Consider the following 21,413-nt stretch of genomic DNA (forward strand, 5'->3'; position numbering starts at 1 on the left):
ATATTGATTAAAAAAAAAAATGAAGAGCTAAATAGAAAGTGAGAAGTAACTTGTTTATGGACTAGAAAAATCAACATAGTAAAGCTCTCAGTTCTCCTCAAGTTGATTATATAGATTTTAACAGGGTTATTTTTTGTAAAGAGAAACAGGGCCTGTTCTAAACTTTGTGTGGAAATGCAGAGGAACTAGAATACTCAAATAATTCAGAAAAAGAGCAGTAAGGTCAGAGGAATCACAGTGCCCGGCAACATGACTTACTACAAAGCTACAGGCAAGAAAACAATTTGACAGTTTCTTATAAAGTTAAACATACACTTACCATATGATTCAGCAATCCCACTCCTGGGTATTTACCCTAGAGAAATGAAAACAGGTTTACACAAAAACCTATATATGAATGTTTATAGCAGCTCTTTTCATAATTGCCAAAACCTGAAACAACCCACTTATCCTTCAACAGCTGAATGGATAACCTGTGGTAATACATACAATGGAATACTACTGAGCAATAAAAAAGAACTACAGGTATATGTAACAACTTGGGTGAATCTCACAGGCAACTGTGCTGAGTAAAAGAAGCCAGTCTCAAGACATTATATACTACATGATTCTAATTTTAAAACATTATGTTATTATTTTATAACATTATCAAAAAGGCAAAACTAAAGTAATGGAGAATAGAACAGTGGTTTTCTGGGATTAAGGATGGGACAAGGGTGTGATTATAAAGATATAATCAAGGCATAATTATAAAGGCACAAGGGAGATTGGGGGTTGATGGAACTGTCTGTATCCCCATGTGGTGGCTGTTATATGAATCTAGACATGTGTTTAAACCATAGAGCTGAATTCCAAGCATCAATCAATTTTACTGCATGATAATTAAAAAACACACACAACCCAAAAGACTATGCTGAATTTAAAAAGGCTTGCTGGCTGAATGTAGCTCAGCACTGTCTTTCCCCAAAGGAGATGCTCAATTAACATTTGCCAAACAAAACCACTGAAAACTGGCTGTATTTTCTGCTTCAATATCAGTCTCATTTATATTCCTAAGCTTCAAAAATTTCAATAAATTTTTGTAACGTCATGAACATTTTCTACAATGGTATCTGCCACAGACGTATATATAGTTTGCACAAAAACAAATCATTAAAAATGCCAAATGAAAGTCAGAAATCTATATTTCCCAACCAATTATTTTAAACTTTAAAAAAGTTATCATTAATAACAAAAACTTTTTCTTTATGCTGTGTATGCTTATTTTCCACATTAAAAAAAAGGGGGGGATCTGTACTGAAATTACACAAAGGCATGGTATACTAAATATTTAATAAATGCTTACAGATTTAACTAATCTTTATTAAACATGGGATGAACCAAACTGCTAAGCCATTAACTTATCTCAAACATTAACTCTTTTCAGAATTTATCTTTTTGTTTGAGTTAGCAAAGCCGACTGTTAAAATTTATTTTTGTTCTTTCTGGCTCAAACCAAGATGTACACTCAGATCCCTAACTCATGTCATTTCTATGTTAAATTTTCTTTGCTAGGAGACATTGGGCATGGGCCTGTAGCTCTTGTGCAACCAACGAAACCTATTAGGATCCCACCATGTCACTCCCTATATTGACCTGTCACAGGTCTAAGGCTCACTCACTGTGATCAATTTAACAAAGCAGATGGGTTAAATCACATGTGTGTGAATGAATGAAAGTAACCATTAAGGGGAAAAAAAGTCCATTAACTTTGGTCTTGCTTTGCTCTAAACTGTAAAAGTGTTCCCTGCTGGAAAATGATCAATAAGATAGGTGAGGTTTCAGAAGTACCCAACCTAAGAATTAAATACATTTTTAAAAATTGCAAGTATGTAATTTGTGTATACTTACAGTAGGGAGCAAGTACAGTTTTAATACTTCTTTTAAATTCCTGTTTGTTAGAGAATTACTTTAGAGCCTTCCACACTGCTTTTAAGGTATTCTTTCTGAATATTCACTTAACATATAATCATCTCCAATTTATCTAGGTTTAGGTCAACTTTTCAATAATATTTTTGAATTTTATAGCTTTAACAAATTAAACTATAAAGTATTTTATAATGGTGCTAAATTTACTCATTTATCCATTCTACAATACATGCTTTGATGCCACATTACACTATCATGTGCAAATAAAGCAACCTGGAATGCTCTTGTCAGTTAATCAGTCAAAAATAAATAAAGTTACCTATTACTATAATTGTACTACCTCACTGACAGATGACAAGGACCTAACCTTATCGAAGCACTCAATGCAGTAACTTTATTTTGTTCAGTCTGTGACTGGGATCATAAGCAACAATGAGTTCATTTAACTGTTTTTGAAAGAATGAACTGCTATGTAAAGTTGCCGCTTTCTACATTTTAGCTCTGAGGACGTTAATATTCAACATACTGATGAATTAGGACTACTATCTATTGTGAGCAAGAAAATAATAAAGGCCATTTGCAAAAATAAAGTTTATATAGAAATATACTAGTCCTCAAACTTCCAAATTTCCATGAGCATCTCACCCATTGGCTTTAATTGCTGTCCTCAGCACCCAACATTCACTGCTCAGTCCCTTCACACACCCCACCCTTGAACATATCATTATGGGTATAGAAGTTTAAACCAAAGACAGGCATACTCTCTTATAAAACCACAGGAAGGGTCGATTATCCTTCGGATTATGTTCACAAGGTCACACAGTTAACCACATCTGGACCATGCGGGCACATAATCAAATAAGGCTCCTGGAAAATATCCATTTAAGCTAAATGTGATGAAAGGGAATGAATGTCATTAGATTAGATTTACTTAGAGAAACTTTTTTGCCCCAACTTAACCCAAAATAAAATCCTAACTCGAATAAATTTAAAAACGTGTATGACAATCTAGTCTCAATATCATGGAGGTTACTGTTCCTTTAAAATATTAACAGTACTGGGAAAAACTTCACAAAAGAAGATTTTCTAAACGTGCAACCACAGAGGCAGAGGTAAGCATGTCAATTACGACAGAGCTGCATCAAGTTCACCTAGACAGAATGCTTCAAAAATGATCAAAACCAAGGTTTTAGATAACACAGGTGTTCAAAGTTAGCTCCTCTCCCCAAGCCTCAACATTCCTAATATAGAATTTTCAGTAAAACTCTTTAAAAAACGTACCTGCTTCTGCAACCACCTTTCATGCCTTCGCTGTTTCCTTCGCAGGTTCTTCAACTTGCTCCTCTCCCTCTTACTGAGCCTCTGATTAATGGCCCCCAACGAAAAGCTGCCCGAGCGCAAGAAGTGCAGCGGGGACAGGCGCTCCTCCTGGTCCGAGGCCTCCAGCGCGCTCCTGCCGCCCGAGGGTAGGTCCACCAGGAAAGCCAGGCTGTCAGAGCCAGCGCACTCCGCGTACGCTGCAGAAGCTTCCAGAGCAAGCTGCAATTCTCCTCTTTGTCTCTGTGCCTGGGTCTCACGCGGAGCTGCTGAAAACCTCTGCAGCGGCGTGTCAGGATCCAGGCCTGATGCCACGGGAAAGGGGCGGCCGAGCTTGCCAGGCTCCGACGGCACCTCCCTCAGCCTGGGGTGGGCCGCAGTCTTGCTCCGGATTTCACAGAACGTGGGCAAGAAAGTCAGCTTCTCGCTGATGCTCAGATCCAAGCTGTGCGATTTTCTATGGAGAGCTCTCCGGGGGCAGGTGCCAGCCCCAAGCTGGGGAACAAAAAGCTGGCATTTGGAGTCGGACGCTTTGAAGAGCAGCTTTTCCTTCTTGACCTGCAAAGGCGCCCACCCGACCTCCAGGCAGAGGGCCTCTGTTAGTCGCCCGGGCCCGTGACTCTTTTGTGCCATGGCCGAAGGCCTGCGGTTTCTGTTTCTGAAGGCGCCACCTGTGAGCAGTGTCTCCGAGCCGCCACCTGACTGAACTCTAGGATGTGGCGAGTGTCTGAGCGGCGGTGTCGTTAGGCGGCCCGCCCGCGCGGGCTGGCAGTCGGTCCGGCTCCGGGAGAGATGCACAGCTGCGCGCTGGCCGCAGGCGCATTTTGGAGAGCTGACAAAATTAAAGCCCCCGAGGCGGGCCCCGCAGAAAGGGCAATTCAGTTTTCCCACCGTCCACTGGGCCTACAGGTAATAAAGGAAGGTAAAGACAATGAGCTCACTGTAAATTCATCAAAAAGAATGGGAGTTGTGTTGTTTTTTTTAAGCAAACCACATGAAAGTTTCTATGCCACAGAAACGGCTGGCTTTCTGTTTTCTGATTAGTAGACAGAACAGTAAATGGAAACAAGCTTTCTAATAAAACAGAGATAAGCCGCTCCAAAGTTCTAGAACGATGCACACTGCACTTCATGCCCACTGAAACAATACTCCTAAGAATTCTAAATGAATCTCTTTAAACAAGAGGTTGAACATGGATACAGTGTGAACTCATGAAAAGAAAAATCCACTATGGAACCAGGAAGCACATCAGTCTACAGAGCTTAATTTGCAAGTAAAATCTCCCAGAAAAGTGTCTGTTTTGATACACTTCTTGCATACCAAGCACTGTGGGAGGGAACTTTCCCAACCGCCAGAATCAAGCTTTCCCTGCCTTTCTACATACAACCCAAACCTACTGGCTGCACACATCAGGTAGAGTATTTTCCATACTCAGATTCAAAACTGATGTGCTGGCTTAAAATGATCTTTTCAACAGCGAGAGTGGAACATCTGCAGTGTTCTGATACAGTTTGCCAAGTTCAGGACACTTACAAGCACCACAGTGGTGTTTCCGCAGGAAATCATTACAATGTCAGCATGGATGCAGGAACAGCTATCAAATGTTATTGTTTAATAACAGCAACAAAAAAATATTGGCTAGTAGGCAGAGAAAGACAACTATAGTTTTCTAAAAATCACATTACTTAGAGTTTTCTAAGAATTAAGTGTCTTGAATTGTGAGAAAGAATGACAGCATACTGTTAACAAGGTGAGTGCTTGCTCTTAAAATATTTCATTAGAGAACCTTAAAATGTGGTATTTTGATTTTTACTGTGCCAATATTTGATCCAGTTTATTTTGTGTGTGCATTCATGAGTAATATATATATAGGATATCTCATTTACTCAACAGATACTGTTGTAGGTGCTGGGGATACAGTAATAAACATAATATAAAAAGCCTTGACTTCATGGAGTTTATATTCTAGAAGGGGAGCGGGAAATTGACAAGAGTGCATATATGTATGTGTATAATGATTCATATATTTATATCTGTAAGATGAAGTTATGCACAGTTATAAGTCCTACGTATTACTTATAGTTTGTGTCTGTGTAAATTATAGATAGGTAAATACAGCAGAGAAGGAAGAAAGGAGGTGTGAAGAGTGGTAACAGTGAGGGCCAATGACACGTAAGGCCAGGCAATGCCTCACTGAATCAAGGCCTTTATCTGAGGGAACAGGTGAGTATCTGTGGGAAGAGCTCTGAAGCAAAGGGAAGTACCAAGTGTGCACACAGTTCAAGGGCAGAAAAGTACCGAAGCACCAGGAATAGTGAAGAAGCCAGTGGGTGTCATCAGGAACTACACAGCTTCTGTGTGTTGCATGTGTTCACCACCCCAAGTCAAGTCTCCTTAGAAAAATACAATTTAAAAAAATAGTTACATAGCCTTTCATGTCTGTTAAAACAATGCATCCAAGAAAAAATAGCTCTCAAATAAGGAACAAAACATTCTGGAGGAAACATATTCCTAATCTCACTCCGACTCTAAGAACTTACCTTTTGTATTAGGCAGTTTATCCACTCTGGAAGGGCTTCTATGTTCATGTGCCACACACGACAAGCATCGTGATCATCAGCTGAGTCATAGCTATCCTGTTATATCAAAATGCATGATATTAGTTTTTACTAGTTTGGAATTTATTTCACAGATTTCATATTTAAATAAAACACAAAAATATAAATTCAACTTTAGCTAGGAAGGAAATAGACACTACCAGCCTCTTCACCTCACTCCCATCTCCAAAAACAAGCCCACAAAGACAAAAAATATATATATTCAGGGAATAACTACCTGTGAATTTAAAACAAAAAAAGCCCTCCATTTTATTGAGTTCATCAATTAAATTTAATATTTATTGGTACGTTACTCAGTGGACAAACCAGTGCTCTATTCTTTTTCCTGTGTGTTTGTGAGAAAAACAGTGCCATTCATGACAACTTTCCCCTGCCTTCAGTCTCTAATTTTATCTGGATCCTACTAATGACAGAATAAAGGAGTTGCCATACTCTCTATCAAGATGACCAAGAAAAGTGCAAAGGGGTGCGGGTGAGGGGCAATCAAGTAGGCAGTGAAAAGCCCCAAATAAACAACAAAAAGCTACTAATGCATGCTAGATCACATTTCATTATCTTATACACTGTGCACAATGGCATTTTATACACCATAAACAATAATCAGTGCTAAACCACACTCAGGATTATAATGTTAAAAGAAAACTTTTGCTAAAAGGTTTGAAATTCTTCCAATTCTAATGCTTTAAAATCCACAGCACACTTTGAAAATATTTCACTGGCAAATAGGAAGTCTGTGGGAAGAGTTTATAGTTGGCCAAAGAAAAATGTTATAGACTTATTTGTGATGCCTGAACTCCAATTCTGGTCAACACAATGCAACTTTCCACGTCAATAGTGAGGCTGAGGAGAGAGGCCAGGCGATATGAAGAGGGTATCACTGAATGGAAGCAAGGTTAGGGAGAGAAGAGGAAACGCTAGGAATAACTTCCAGCTCAATCACCGCACTGCTCCCTAACACACGTCTCCTCACCAGAGTGTCAGGCAAACATTCCGAAGTTTATTTGATTATAGATTCTCACAAAATGGTAATAGGGAAAATTCACTCAGGCAGAGAGGGATTTAATTCTTGGTTTCAAAATGGCAAGGTGAGTACATATACCAGTGTATTCTCCCTTTTAAACCACAAACCTATAAAATATATTTAAAAATAAAAGAATCAATAGCTAAACTAGAAAATACAGATGGGGAGATTTCAATGAACCAGAAATTGAGTGGAATCTCTGAAAGATTCATGAGGGAAACAACAGCATGCTGTATCTAGGTACATAATAGATAAGACCACACAGAGAGTGGTCCATGCCAAAGTGGTGGAGACGCGAAGCAAGAAGGGCTCTGGGAAACCATTAGAAGTGGAGTTGAAGACTGTGTGTCTCCAGCCAAGAGCAGTATTTGGGGCAGAGGGAAACAGGGCGACACAGCAGGATGGCTGGAAAGGCCAGGCAAAAATGAAAAGCATTTGCAGCTTTTCAGAGGATGAGCTATGAGGCCAACTTCTGTTCTCACTGAAAAAGCACCATGACAAATAAGGAGTGTGATGTAGATTTGTTTGTGCTAATAAGACATATCGCTAATACATATTGTTTGGTGTGTAGAGTTTTTTTGTTTTTTTTTTTTGAAAAAGCAAGTGAGAGATAACACATTCTGTATTATGATATTAAAAGCATATACAGCCTAAAAGACAGTATTATACTTTTCTATGGAAACATATATATGTGCAAATATTAAAAAGCATCTAAAAGGAAACTTTAACTTTTCCATGGTTGTTTTAATGGGAGAATATATTATACTTGTAAAATTAAAATTTTACTTAAAAATTGATTCAAATAAAAATAAAATATTGAATCTGGCAATGCTAGAGTACTCAGTATTAGGCATGCTCTCACCATTACAAAACTAAAACTAGGCAAGATAAAAAAGGTAACAAGAGACAAAGATGGCCATTTTATAATGATAAAGGGGACAATTCATCAAGAAGATATAACATTTATCAATATATATGCACACAACCTAGGAGTATACCAAATATATAAAGCAATTACTAACACACCTAAAGGGAAAAACTGACAAAAACGCAATTTAGTAGGGGGCCTGAATACCCTGTTGGCAGCAACGGATAGATCATCCAAACAGAAAGTCAATAAGGAAATATCAGCCTTAAATGATATATCGGAACAAATGAACTTAATATTTTTAGAATTTTGCATCCCAAAACCACAGAATACACATTCTTCTCAAATATACATGGAACATTCTCAAGGAGAGATCAAATCTGGGAGCACAAAACTAGTCTCAATAAATTTGAGAAGACTGAAATGATACCAAGCATTTTTTCCAACCACAGAGGTATGGAACTGGAAATAAACTACAAAAGCTGGAAAACAACCGATGTGTGGAGATTAAACAACATGCTATTGAACAACTATTGGGTCAAAGAAGAAATAAAAGATAAAAAAGTACATAGAGACAAATGAAAATGAAAATACAACATACCAAAATTTGGGGGATGCAGCAAAAGTGGTACTAAGAGGAAAGCTTGTAGCAGAACAGGCCTACCTCAAGAAACATGAAAAATTTCAAATAATCTAACATCACATCTTAGGGACTAGAGAAAGAAGAACAAATAAAGCCCAAAGTCAACAAAAGGAAGGAAATGATTAAAAATTAGGGTGGGAATAAATGAAACAGGGAACAAAAAGACAACAGAAAAATTAATAGTTGGTTCTCTGAAAAGATAAATAAGACTGACAAAAGTCACTCAATATGATTCAACATACGAAGAGAATATGGAAGAAAAACATGAAGAACATTTCAACACACGTAGGAAAACCATCTGATAAAATTTAGCACCCATTCATGACAAAAACTCTCAGGAGACTAAGAACAGAAAGGAACTTTCTCAGCCTGATAAAGGACATCTTTGAAAAACCCACAGCTAAACTTGTAATGGTGAAAGGCAATTCTTTTACTCTAAGATTAGATATACAATGTCTTCACTCGCCATTTCTATTCTGCACTGTGAGGGTCCACATGAGAACATATGGCAAGACAAAGAAATAAAGAACATGCCGGTTGAACAACTTCATACCCGCCAGGATGGCTACAATAAAAAATAAAAAAAATAATGAAGAAAACAGAAAGTCGGTGTTGTGAGGATGCAGGGAAGCTGGAACCCGCACGCTTGTGGTGGGAATGGAAAACAATGCAGTCGCCGTGGAGAATCGTTCCGTGGTTCCTCAGTAAGTTAAACACAGAATTACTAACTGGCCTTACAAATCTACTCCTGGGTGTGTGCCCAAAATAACCGAAAACACATGTCCAAAGAAAAATTTGTGCACAAATATTCACAGCAGCACTATTGACAACAGCCAAAAGGTGGCATATCCATATGATGAAATATCATTCAGCTGTAAAAAGAGATGAAATACTGACGCCTGCTATAGCATGGATAAACCTGGAAAATACGCTAGATGAAAGAAGCCAGACGCAGAAGGTTCCATACTGCATGATTCCATTTGTATGAAATATCCGGTCAGCAAATCCGTAAAGACAGAACGACTGGCAGTCGCCAGGGTGTGGGGGCGGGGAGGGGCAGAGCGGCTGCGGAATGAGCAAGGGCTTCCCCGGGGCGATGAAGCCAGGTTCTGAAACTAGACAGCGGTGACCGCTGCACAACATTGTAAGTTTCCTAAATATCACTAGTGGTAAATGTTACGTTTTGCACAATTTTTAAAAAGAACAAAATAACTTTTTTATTCAGACAATGTAATATGAAAAAATACTAAGGAATTCACCAAAGAAAACTGTTAAATTAAAAAGTTAGCGTAATTTCAGTGTACACTGTCATTATACAATTTCTTGTATGCCGTCTCTCTGTATGATGGGAGAATGAAAAATTTCACAATAGTGTAAAATGCACAAACTACTTAGGTGTAAATTTGACACAATATATACAGGACCTATCCACTGAAAACTAGAAAACACTGCATAGAAATGAAAATAATCTCAGGACCCAAAAACAATAACTATAAAGAAAAAAATGATCAACTGGATTTCATCAAAATTAAAACCATCTATTCTTTAAAAGGCACCACAAAGCCTTAGGAAAAAAATTGTATATGACATTCATGTTATTTACTTCCAATATAATTTTACAAGTAAAATGGGATGTATCAACTATTAAGTTTATAAGTCTATGGTCACATAATTTTAAAAAACACACAAATATGTGATAAAACAAGTTCCAATGGGTGTATTTTAAGACGAATGATGAAACTGGAAGCAGCCCGATTTGAAGAACTTAAAGCTTTTGTAGTAGGGACACGACAGGTTATCTCCTTGGGAAAAAAATTAAATTGAAAATCAGAAAAACTGTATTATTAGGATTTAAAAAATCCTACTACACAGGTTTTCATGTCTCAAATTTATCACATTGGGTGAGGAGGAAGGAAAGAGAAAGTAACTAACAATTTAACATAATGCTGCCAGAAAAATGTTGATAGAACATTTTCTACCCTGGCCCGCATGGCTCAGCAGTTGAGCATTGACCTATGATCCAGGGGATCGGGGTTTGATTCCCGGTGTGCAGGAGGCAGCCGATCAATGACTCTCTCTCATCATTGATGTTTCAATCTCTCTTTCCCTCTCCTTTCCTTTCTCTGAAATCAATAAAAAAAATATATAAAAATATACATACACGTGTTTTTTTTGTAGACGAAATAATCTGTTCAAACAGCAGGGGGAGCTAATGCACTATTATTTTATTTTTGTGTTGAAGGGTAGAGAGTGTGTTCAGTTGCTGTGTAGGAGAACTTCATTTAATTTTAAAATTATAAATGTTATACATTATCTTTTATCATTTAATGATAAGATTTTTAATTATGCAGAACACATTAAATGTAAAATGTTGACATAAACAATTTAATGTTATTACCCAACGTTTTGAAAGATGTTCAACACAATATTTCCAATGTTAGCACTAACATTCCCTTAGCTAATTCATTAAAAGTAAGCCAAATATATTATTTAGCTACTCCAGTTATAAACACTACAGGAAAAGAGCAGATAACAAAAAGGTCATTTAGATTAACATTACTAATTAAAAGTATTACAAATATACAGCAATCAAATTCTGTTAAACTGCTTGGTTTTTCTATTTGTATTTTGAGAAGGTACTTCGAAGGTGAAAACTTTTTATTCAAAAGGGAATGAATAAAAAAAAGAAAAAGAAAGAAAGAAAGAAAAAGAAAGAAAGAAAGAAAGAAAGAGAAAGAAAGAAAGAAAGAAAGAAAGAAAGAAAGAAAGGAAGAAAGAAAGAAAGAAAGAAAGAAAGCAAGCCTCTCTTAATGGCAGTCTCCCTGCATCCATTCTTGCTACCTTTCTAAATTCAATCTTCACACAATAGCCAAATGATCTTTTAAAAATTCAATGGTTATGTCATTCCTTTTCAGTGACTTCAGCTTTACCCAGCTCTTAGGGTAAAGATCAAAGTCCTTAATGTGATGTACAAGACCACAAATGACCTAACCAATATTCATCTTTCTAGCCTCAAATCTTGCCACACTCCCTCTGCATCTCTCAACTCCAATCATGCAAATCTTATAGCTCCATGGATATACCGCATTCTCTCCAACACAGGGCCTTTGAACATGCTGATCCCAAAGCTTGGAATGTTTTCCATCCTGTACCACCCTTGATACTCACCCACCTCATCACACAAGCCACTTCCTCAGAAAAGCCTCCCCCACACAACTAGGTCCAACCTTCCGTCTATATCCTATTCTTATGGCTCCCTATAGTTTTCATTTTTGCCACCTAAACAGCTAAAATTTAATATTGATGATTGCCCACTATCCTGAAAGCTTCACAAGAACAGAGTACCTCCCTTCTGCTACTTGAATTCCCAGTGCCTATGACAGGACCTGCCATGTCTTAGTCTGCTTGGTCTGCTCTAACAAAATGCCACAGACTGGGACTTAAACAACAGACATACACTCCTCACAACTCTGGAGGCTGGAAGTCTGAGGCCAGAGTGCCAGCATGCTCAGGCTCTGCTGAGAGCCCTCTTCACGCACTGCGGGCCGCTGTGTCCTCACTTGCAAGGGAGGGAGGAAGTCTATAGCCACAGCCTCTTATCAAATTGGGATCCCATTCTTATGCCCTAATTGGCCTTAATTACCTTCGAAAGACCTATCTCCAGATACAGTCATGTTGGGGTTCAGACTTCAACATATGAATTTGGGGGAGGGGACACAACTTAGTCCCCTCTAGCAGGGGTAAGACTAAGTATGGACTAATATATGCTGACGCTAAGAAAAGGGCTCATAAAATATCTGAAATGTAACAAGCAAAAAATATACAATTTATTTCAATATTACAGCCATTGAAAGAAAGATTTTAGCAGGATAATAAAGCCGGAAAGAAAATGAGCAAAATACCCAGCTAAAAGATTAAGCAGGAAGTATATAATCCATAATCAATGCAACATCCATCGACCATAGCAATGGCCATCACTGTCCTGGTGATATTATAAGAATGAAACACTTCATAGCCCGGTCATGGAAAGGGTCATAACCCAAATAATTACAATGCTTTAGAGTAAGTGTTGGACCATTCCCCAATTTCCACTTTCCTCAACTTAGTGGAATCTGATATCTGCCCCTACAACTCACACTACAGTGAACGCTGATCAGTGATTTCCTCTTTGCTAAATTATTGCACACCCTTAGCTGTCACTCAGGTGTATGGCCATACAGCTTGTACGCCCACTCTGTACAAATCTCGGGCACCTTTCACAGACAAGCACCCTCCAGAATTCTGTAGGGTACAACATGCACACTGAAGGCACCGTCTGGTCTCCTACGTCTCCCAACAACATTCACTACTACTAACCAACAACTCCTTCGGGAAGACATCTGCCCCTTGATTTTCATAGCATCGTATCCTACTTCCTGGTCTTATCTTTGTCCCTACTCCCCCCCCCCCCCCCCCCATTTTATAAGCTTCTTCTTCTGTCCATCCTGTAAATGTTCCTAAGCCCTCTCCTTTCTCACTTCATTCACACTGTAGTGATCTCATCTACTCTCACAGCCTCACTCACCACTTACATGTGACAACTCCCAGGTAGTTCAGATGTGTTTTTAATTCCATACACTCAGAACCAGCAGCCTCCCAAAAATCTCTATATGAATCTCATACACTTCACCTGTTCTCAAGTGTATCGAAGCTGACTAAGAAACTAAAATCGAGGACACCCTTCTCCTCATGGCCCTAGACATCACAAATGGAGATCATTTCTGCTATTTTATGTTTTTGTTTTTAGGGCTTTTTTGTTGTTGTTGTTTTGCTTTTGGTTTTGGTTTTGACCTACAGTTCATGTATCTCAGACTTGGTGTGGTAGGAGTTCCCTTTCCTCCCTGTAGACATAGATTCTTTCAAAATTCCATTCTAAGTTCCCTGTCACGTGCCTTACTACATGCCAGTGGCTGGAAAACTAAAGCTCAGATGTCCCAGGTTTCCTTACAGCTCAAGTTCCCCACATGACCCAGCTTCCCCCAACCTGACACACCTGCTCAGTATTATAAAAGCAGAGTGTTGACTGTACTTGCGCTGTTTCTTTTGGCAAACTTGGTTTTGGAGGCCCTTGGTTATTCTGCAGCAAACGTTACAGTAACTCCAGGTTCCCGTTCCCGGTTTTGTGGGCGATGTGAGGCTGAGTGTGAGACTCCCATTTCCTGGCATTGGACTGGGACAGAGAAGTGTGGTCCTGGAGCCAAAGGCTATGAGTGCTGTTTCCCAGCTTCCTAATCTTTAATGTTGTTCTGAGAGCCATTTCACATGTGCATGGCGTGTGGAACATGGGAGGAAGGTCCAGGGTTTGCTCAGGGTAGGGAGATGCAGGGGGGAACCCTACATACAGCTGGGCTGTAATCTCAGTATCAGGGTGACTGAGAAATACACATGCTGCTCAGGAGGACACGGCAGGAAGCCTGCCTATCTAAACTTTGGTATTCAGTGGAAGGAAAAGAAAAAAAATCTTCCCCTCAGGTACAGAAGAATTTCTTAAACAAAAAGTACAAAACATAAAGGACATGATTAATAAATTCACCTATATTATATAATAAACTTCTGTTCATCAAAAAAGACCATAAAGAGAGCAATACAAGTTATATAAACAAGCAAAAGCTGTTTGCAATACAATAGCTGTGGGATTAGTATTTAGAATACAGAAAGAACTTCCAAAAATAAAAACAAAACTGCCTGGCTGGGCATGGCTCAGTGGTAGCGCATCGACCTAGGATACAGATCTCAGTTCGATTCCCGGTCGGGGCACATGCCCGGGCTGCGGGCTCAGTCCCCAGTTGGGAGCGTGCAGGAGGCAGCCGATCAATGACTCTCATCATTAATGTTTCTCTCTCTCTCCTTCTCTCCTTCTCCCTTCCTCTCTCTGAAATCAATAAAGTTATATTTTAAAGAACTAAAATAAAACAAAAACAAAACTACCTAACAGAAAGAACAGGCAAGAAAAAAAGATATTTTACAGAAAACACAAATGGCCTCAGAAAATGAGAAGACGAAAGGGTGGGGATGAAATAATCACGATCACATGTGAATGAGGCAAAGCAACAAACCCAGCAACAGTGTCTCTCAAAGAAGGGGGAGGAAACAGCAACAGGGGAGTACAGCCCCTCTCTCTGCTGAGCTGAGAACTCCGGGTAAAATCCACGGCCTGCTGTCTAGTCTGCACCTCTCTGATACTGCCTTCATATTGCTTAGGGGAGTTTAGGGATTTGACTTTTGTTGTTTTAAAAACACTTATTTTTAGCCCTGGACAGTGTGGCTCAGTTGGCTAGAGCGTCCTCCCATACACCAAAAGGTCAAGGGTTCGATCCCATGGGGGAGCTATCAAAGTTTCTCTCTCACATCGATGTTTCTCTTTCTCTCTCCCTTCCTCTCTCTCTAAAATAAATTTTTATAAAAACAAAACATTTGTTTTTATCAGGACAACCAGTTAAAAGTTTTTGAGTATTATTCAGGTGTTCTTATTGACTTTTCAATTATACGTGAACTTTCTCTTCTAGGCCCATACTGAATACTAAAAAAATACAATATAATAGGTTTTCCATTTCTTAATAGAATCTTGAATTTAATTGTTTGGTGATGACTAAGGTTCACTCACAGTAGGATTAAAAAAATGGACTACTATTACCTTTAACTTATTTCTATGATATTATACTTCAAACTTTAAGGTCATGTTAATGTGAGCAGCTAAAGATAAAATGAATCATCTCTGAGGAAGGTGGGATGCCTTCTGAGTAGCACTTTGAAATGTTTTCAGTGGGTCAAATAAAATTAGGTAAAGCTAAGTCAGGTGCATGTGTGAGGGCCCACAGCATCCCTGCACAGGAAACTAAAGACTAGAGAGGTAGCAGGACTGACCTTAATCACTTGATTCTCAAGATATTTCATCAAACAACCAGAACTTGCTATGCATTTTCTACATTTCCAACAACGAAGAACATTTATTTCTTCTTGATTATGATTTTTAGTTATCACTTCTTTACTTCTTTTCATCTGTGGGAAAACAAATTTAGTGTTAGATGTTAAACTGTGTCACATTAAACTTGATTCTCTAAATCCTTTGTACAGCATTAGCTACATGTGGAGCAGAGGAAGAGAATTATTATTTACTGAGGCATCTATCAGGGCTTAGGTGAGGAGCACTCGATAAACAATGTCTGGGATTGAAAATTCCATTTAATTATTACGATGATGCACTACGTTAGTAACTACCAGCTTATTTTATTTTTGCAGAACAGACTATTTCTTTCCATCTGTTACTAAAAATGGTAAAAGGCAACAACTCCTGAAGATTCAAATAAGTTATTGCAGTGGCTTTAAAAGAGTCATAATAAAGAAGTATAAATATCCCTGTAAACAAGACATTTTGAATAGCCACCGCATTAAATTTTAAGTATAATAGAATTTATTGAGTTGTGGTTAATTCTGTGAAAATTGAAACTTACTTACTTTAAATTGATGGCAAAAATCCCTTATACAGAATGCAGTAATTTCTCTTGTGTATTGTACTCGGTAGAATAATCAACTATACTCCGTCTTGTGGTATGTGTAGTCAAACAAATAAACTTAGAGAACAGACCTACCAATTTTATAGTCTATCTTGTGCAGGATACTTTATATCAATGATGTGACTTAGAGCAATTTATGAAACCAGTTTCACAGTAATAAGAATTCCAAAATAGATGCAGCGCATTTAATAACCGGCCTGGTGACTATTCATTAAAAAGAAAGGAGATGTCCATTTATCACGTTACCCACAGGCGTCTGCTCCTGCTCCCTGGCCACATTTCCTCATTTGTCGGCTCTTCCATTTTTCATGCATTCCACGAACACTTACCGAGAGCTAACCATACGCCACACAGTGCGTCAAACTCAGGGGGCACAAAGGTGGATCAATCTTATTTTCTCCGGCAGAAGTGCTCACTATGCTATAGGATCAACTATCCTACTCCATTCGAAGCACTTTAGGAAGCTTTGAAAAACAGTGATGGCGAGGCCCCTCTCCTAGAAATTCTGGCTTATTCTGAGATGAGGAAGGCGTTAGGAGTGGGTACTTTAGAAAAGTTCCCCATGTGAGTCCAGAGTGGGTTCAGGGTGAGGGCAGAGATGCACCACACACACAATGCAATAAAATGCAACAGCTAGAAGGACTGTATGACAGGAACATAGGTGGACCTTAACCACATTTAAAGGAAGGACCTAAGGAGCTGCCTGAGAGCACAGCAAGCCCCCTGCAGCCAGTCGGGCTCTGACCTCCAGGTTGCTGAGCGGCAGTTCTGTCTCCACTAACATCTTCGGAACCCACCTTAGCCCAGCTACCACTCTACTGGAACTTTGTCCTCGAGGATTATCAATAATATCTTTAACATTTAACATGTTTTTCTTTTTATTGAATTTCCTGGGGTGACACTGGTTAATAAAATTATACACGGTTCAGGTGCACAATTCTACACCACATCATCTGTACAGTGTTGAGTGTTCAGCATTATCAGTAATATCTCAATCTGCGTATGTCCTGACCTCCTCTGGCTTCATTATTGAACCCCTCCCTTCACTGGACTTCTTTAGCACTGCTTTCATCTCCCTGTTTCCCTAGCAGCTTCATTCTCATCTCCCTTTTAACCACCAGTGGTTCTCCGCCAGGAGTGGGGGCTGCAGGGAGGGGTCATACCAGAGTCAATGACGGAGAAACTCCATGTCTGCCTATGTTCTCCCCCTCCCTGAGCTCCACGCATACCTCCAAATTTCCACACCCACCTCCCAGATTTTTCTGTGCCCCCTTGGGTGCAAGCATGTCATTAGGAAGAGCCCTGTAGGTAAGATTCTAACAGGTCTTCTCTGCAAAGCACTGGAAAGTATACTTGGTGTGACAACTATTTTATATAAAAGGATTTTTAATCTACACATCTAGCTTTGATCTTACTCCAAAGCTCTAGACCAGTATTTCAATCTCCAGATGTTAAATACACATCTCCACAGAACCTCTCCTCCAGGCAGCCGCTCATCAGATGTGCTGCTGAACACCTGAAATGTAGCTAATCCAAACGGGGATGTGCAGACTATAAAATACACACTGGAGTTTGAATGCTTAGTAGAAAAAAAAGAATGCCAAATGTTTCAATAGTTTTTATACTAATTTCATACTGAAATAATGGTTTTAATGTACAAAGTAAAATATAGTGTAAAAATTAATTTCATTTTTTTATTACTTTTTTAATGTGGCTACCAGAAATTTCTAAAATTACATATATGACTTGTATTATACTCCTCCTGGACAGCACTTGTCTAGACTTCCTGGCTCCAGGTCTTTCCATGGTTGGCTTCCTTCCCATCATCTCCTCAGAGGTGGGGCACAAGCAGCACCTGAGGAGTTTACTTAAATGAAGGTCACAGGGCTACAAGCACAGAGATTCTGATTCAATGTTTCTAGGGCAGGAATCTGCATATTTACAGGTGACCTGAAGACTACACTTTGAGACACCAACCTACAGAAGCTAGCCTAAGCTCCCTACTGTGTCAAAAAGGTCCTTTAGGTGGGACGGGTGTTCCTGTGATGGAATTGTTCTGCCTCCGAGTGTGGGGATGCTCACATGCATCTACACATGTGATAAAATTACATGGAACTAAATACACACACAAATCACATGTAACTGGTGAAATATGAATCAAGTCGGTGGAATGAAGGGTATACAGGGTCTTTCTGGGAATTCACAATTCACAATTGCATTTACAACTATCTCACAGTAAAAGTTAAAGAAAAACTTTACCACATACATTAAAAACTCAAAATCTTAGAGTCATACTATTTTTACCAATTAACTGTCCTGACTACTTGCATAATCCTCTATACCTATTTTTGGCTGCATATTTTTGTTTGCCTGTTACTATGACAATTTTGCAATATTTTTTACAGAGAGATTAAAAAGATCAGTCTTCTTTTTTTATTATTATTAAATGGCCCTCTACACCCTTTAAGACCTGACTCCAAACTGGTTCTCAAGTCTTAGCGTCCCCTCCAAGAACACACACACCAGCTCTATGCAGATCTCTGTGCAGTTCCCTAAAAATACCTTTTTCTGCTTTTTCTCTTTCAAATTGCTTCTCTCTCTTCCTGTAATATCATTTTCCTTTCTCCTGGTTTTATGTTAAGAAATATTTTCCATCCTTGAAGGCTGAGCTCAAATTTTTCTTTTACAGATGCTCCCCAGAGAAAAACACTCCCCATTCTGTGTTCCCGCAGTACTTTGAACACACCTGGACAGCATCACTGGTAATGCTGTACTGCACGTATCTGTGTGTATTTGTGTCTTAGTGATTTAACTGTGAGCTCCTAAAAAGCACCGTATTCCATTCAACTCTGTATTGTTACAATTAAACATGGTATCTGGTACCAAAAGAGACACTCAACAAATGTTTGTTGTAGTCAAATTAACATCTGGCAGAGAGCTCAGCTTACAAAAAGTCTTTTTCCAATACCAAGTGTTAAGTATGCTGGCCAACTACTGGGACCAAACAAGCAGAAGTCGTTTTGCAAGGGACGTGAGAAGTTCAAGGGAAGAAATGAAGCCATGCCTATACATAACTGAGCTTGAAAGCAGAACTATAAGTTACCCAATAGTGATATATTTATAGGGGAGCTGAAGTGGCTTCTGCCAGAGAACTTATATTAAAAAAGGTTAAATATGGTAAAGAAACCTACTAACGAAATGGTAGCCCTTGAATGGAATACAGCCTGGCTGTTGGCTGCTAACTCAAATCATCCCCAACTCAGCACCCAACACGCTAGTACGGGTTTTAGGAAGAGAGGGAACGGTATAAGTAAACAACAGAAAAGTCAGATTTCTGATGGGATCTAAGCAATTTGGGGCAGCATACACCACATGGCTTTAACACCCTGAGGAGCTGGGGCAGCAACTAGAGAACTACTGAAGCAAAAACGTGATCTTGGGAAACAATACAACATAACAGGAAAGTGAACTTATTGCTTAATGTATATGGATGCCTTGCATTGCTCAGAAATACTTGGAGGGACTCTGCAGGGGGCTGGGTTCTGCGTCAACAGAGGTGTTTAACAAGCTGTAAAATTCTGGTATTATGATTCCTATGACTGCTGTGGAACTTATGGGCTTATAAGGCCTAAGAAATTCAGGTACAGTCATCTTTTGCTTTTCTCTCAAATTCAGTTCCTCATCTCTTAGTCCAGTTCTGATCAGATCAGATACATACATGCATTTTTCAAAGATGGAGGGCTTCCCTTGGACCCTAGCTCTTCCCACCTCAGTCACAGTCTTTGTTATGGTGACCTTATCTCCTGCCCCACGGCTGGTCTCCAGGACCACACCAGCTGCTAATATCTACTTGATATGCTCCATAGTGCCTGTTCATAGAGTGCCCCTTGCAGCACCTCACTACCTGTTCTAATGTCCTTGCCACTTTCTGGTATTTCCTCAATGCACTGGGCTTTTAGAAAATAATGTTTTGCTGACTTACGGGTAATCTCCCAAATTGATACATTTCACATTTCATTACAGAATATCAAAAAAGCCACATTTCTTACTATCATCTCCAATCCCAGCAAAAAATGTCTTTAATTACTGGGCAGTAATCAAGTTTATAGTGGTAGATGCAAGTTTTCTAAAGTGCTAACTTTTGTTTAAAGCTCAGATTTTATCACCTGCAACAAATAATGCCAAATATCCACGACTGAATATCTGAATAACCATAGTTTGTCAATAATTCAAGTAAAAACGGTGTGCCACAGACGGCGGATGGTTCAGCTTTCAACTCAAACAACTGCACAAGGGCTTTGCCTCAAGACTACCATCAGCCTCAGTGCACTGCAGAAGGGCTTCGCGCTCCCTCTTCAATCTTGGAATGGGCCAAGATAGAAAAATCTAACATAAAGTAAACCTCGACATAGGGACTGTGAACAAAGATCTGGAGATACCTTTTTAAAGAATTTTAAAGAGAGTTTATTCAGGTAAGGATCTGCAAACCTGGAAATGAAGTCTTTGATATTCTCGGTATGAACTGAGAATATGTTCCAAAATGGAAACACCTTAGGGTTTATAAGGCACAAGTTGCAAAGAGCTATTGATCAAAGAGATTGGTTGCTAGGGGCAACAAGATTATAAACTCACATCACTCGTTTTCTGATTGGTGGGAGCAATTCAACTTTCAATAGTTGACTGACTCAGTGAACAAGGAAGTGGGGCTGGGAGGTGAGAAAAATGAGTTACCAGGAGAGAACGATACATATATAATGAATGAATGAAGCCTCATGCTTATCTCGGCAAGACCCAGTTTCAGCCCAGGCCTGCAGAACAAAAAGGCTGTCTTTGATCACACAATCATAGCACAGGGAGTATTATTTAACAGTGATGCAAGGAGTACAGTTTATCAGGCAGTACAATCAGCACAGGGGAGGCTGCTGGCCGTTCCGGAGCCCAACAGGGCAAAGTTATTCTGTGCAGGCAGCTTCAGAGCTCAAGCTGCAAAAATTCAAATTTGGGGTCACGAGTTATGATATTAAAGTTCTCATAAGTCCTCAGGACAACAGATCTGTATTTCATGCACAGAACTTTGAATGTGAAATATTCTAACTTTTCTATCAGAATAGTAAAGAAAAACAATTTTAAATTAGCATTTTCCAGCAATTTCAACATCTTTACATATGAACATCTAATTATTTGGGTAGAGAGAGTTGGGGATGAATGGATTGAACACAGGAGAAATTTAGTTTTTGTTACTATAATGGAGAATTAATGACATCATACATTTGTTAAAACTTCTAGAAATATACAACACAAAGAGTGAACCCTAATGTAAACCAAGGACTTTAGTTTAAAATAATGCATCAATACAGGGTGGGACAAAAGTAGGCTTACAGTTGTGAGTATTCGAAACAGAGTCTATTCTTGTATTATTACTTATTAATTATTGTATTATTTTCCATAGAAATGACTATAAACCTACTTTTGCCCCACCCTGTAC

General features: G+C 39.0%; 1 protein-coding gene across 6 annotated transcripts in view; it reads right to left on the reverse strand.

The window, feature by feature from the left end:
- RNF180 (ring finger protein 180) overlaps positions 1-21,413 on the reverse strand; it is a 68,631-nt gene that overhangs the window by 36,169 nt on the left and 11,049 nt on the right. For 4 of the 6 annotated variants that reach the window (XM_081132650.1, XM_081132647.1, XM_081132648.1 and 1 more), the window contains exons 2-5: positions 15,279-15,413; positions 5,766-5,861; positions 3,190-4,128; positions 320-355 (exon numbers count right to left, since the gene is read on the reverse strand). In XM_081132650.1, the coding sequence (XP_080988776.1) occupies positions 320-355; positions 3,190-4,128; positions 5,766-5,861; positions 15,279-15,413 (1,206 nt within the window). The remainder of the gene's footprint in view (positions 1-319; positions 356-3,189; positions 4,129-5,765; positions 5,862-15,278; positions 15,414-21,413) is intronic. The other 2 variants (XM_081132651.1, XM_081132652.1) reach the window with 1 other exon arrangement.

The sequence above is a fragment of the Miniopterus schreibersii genome (assembly GCF_964146895.1).
Source record: "Miniopterus schreibersii genome assembly, chromosome: 3".
Classification (NCBI taxonomy): Eukaryota; Metazoa; Chordata; class Mammalia; order Chiroptera; family Miniopteridae; genus Miniopterus; species Miniopterus schreibersii.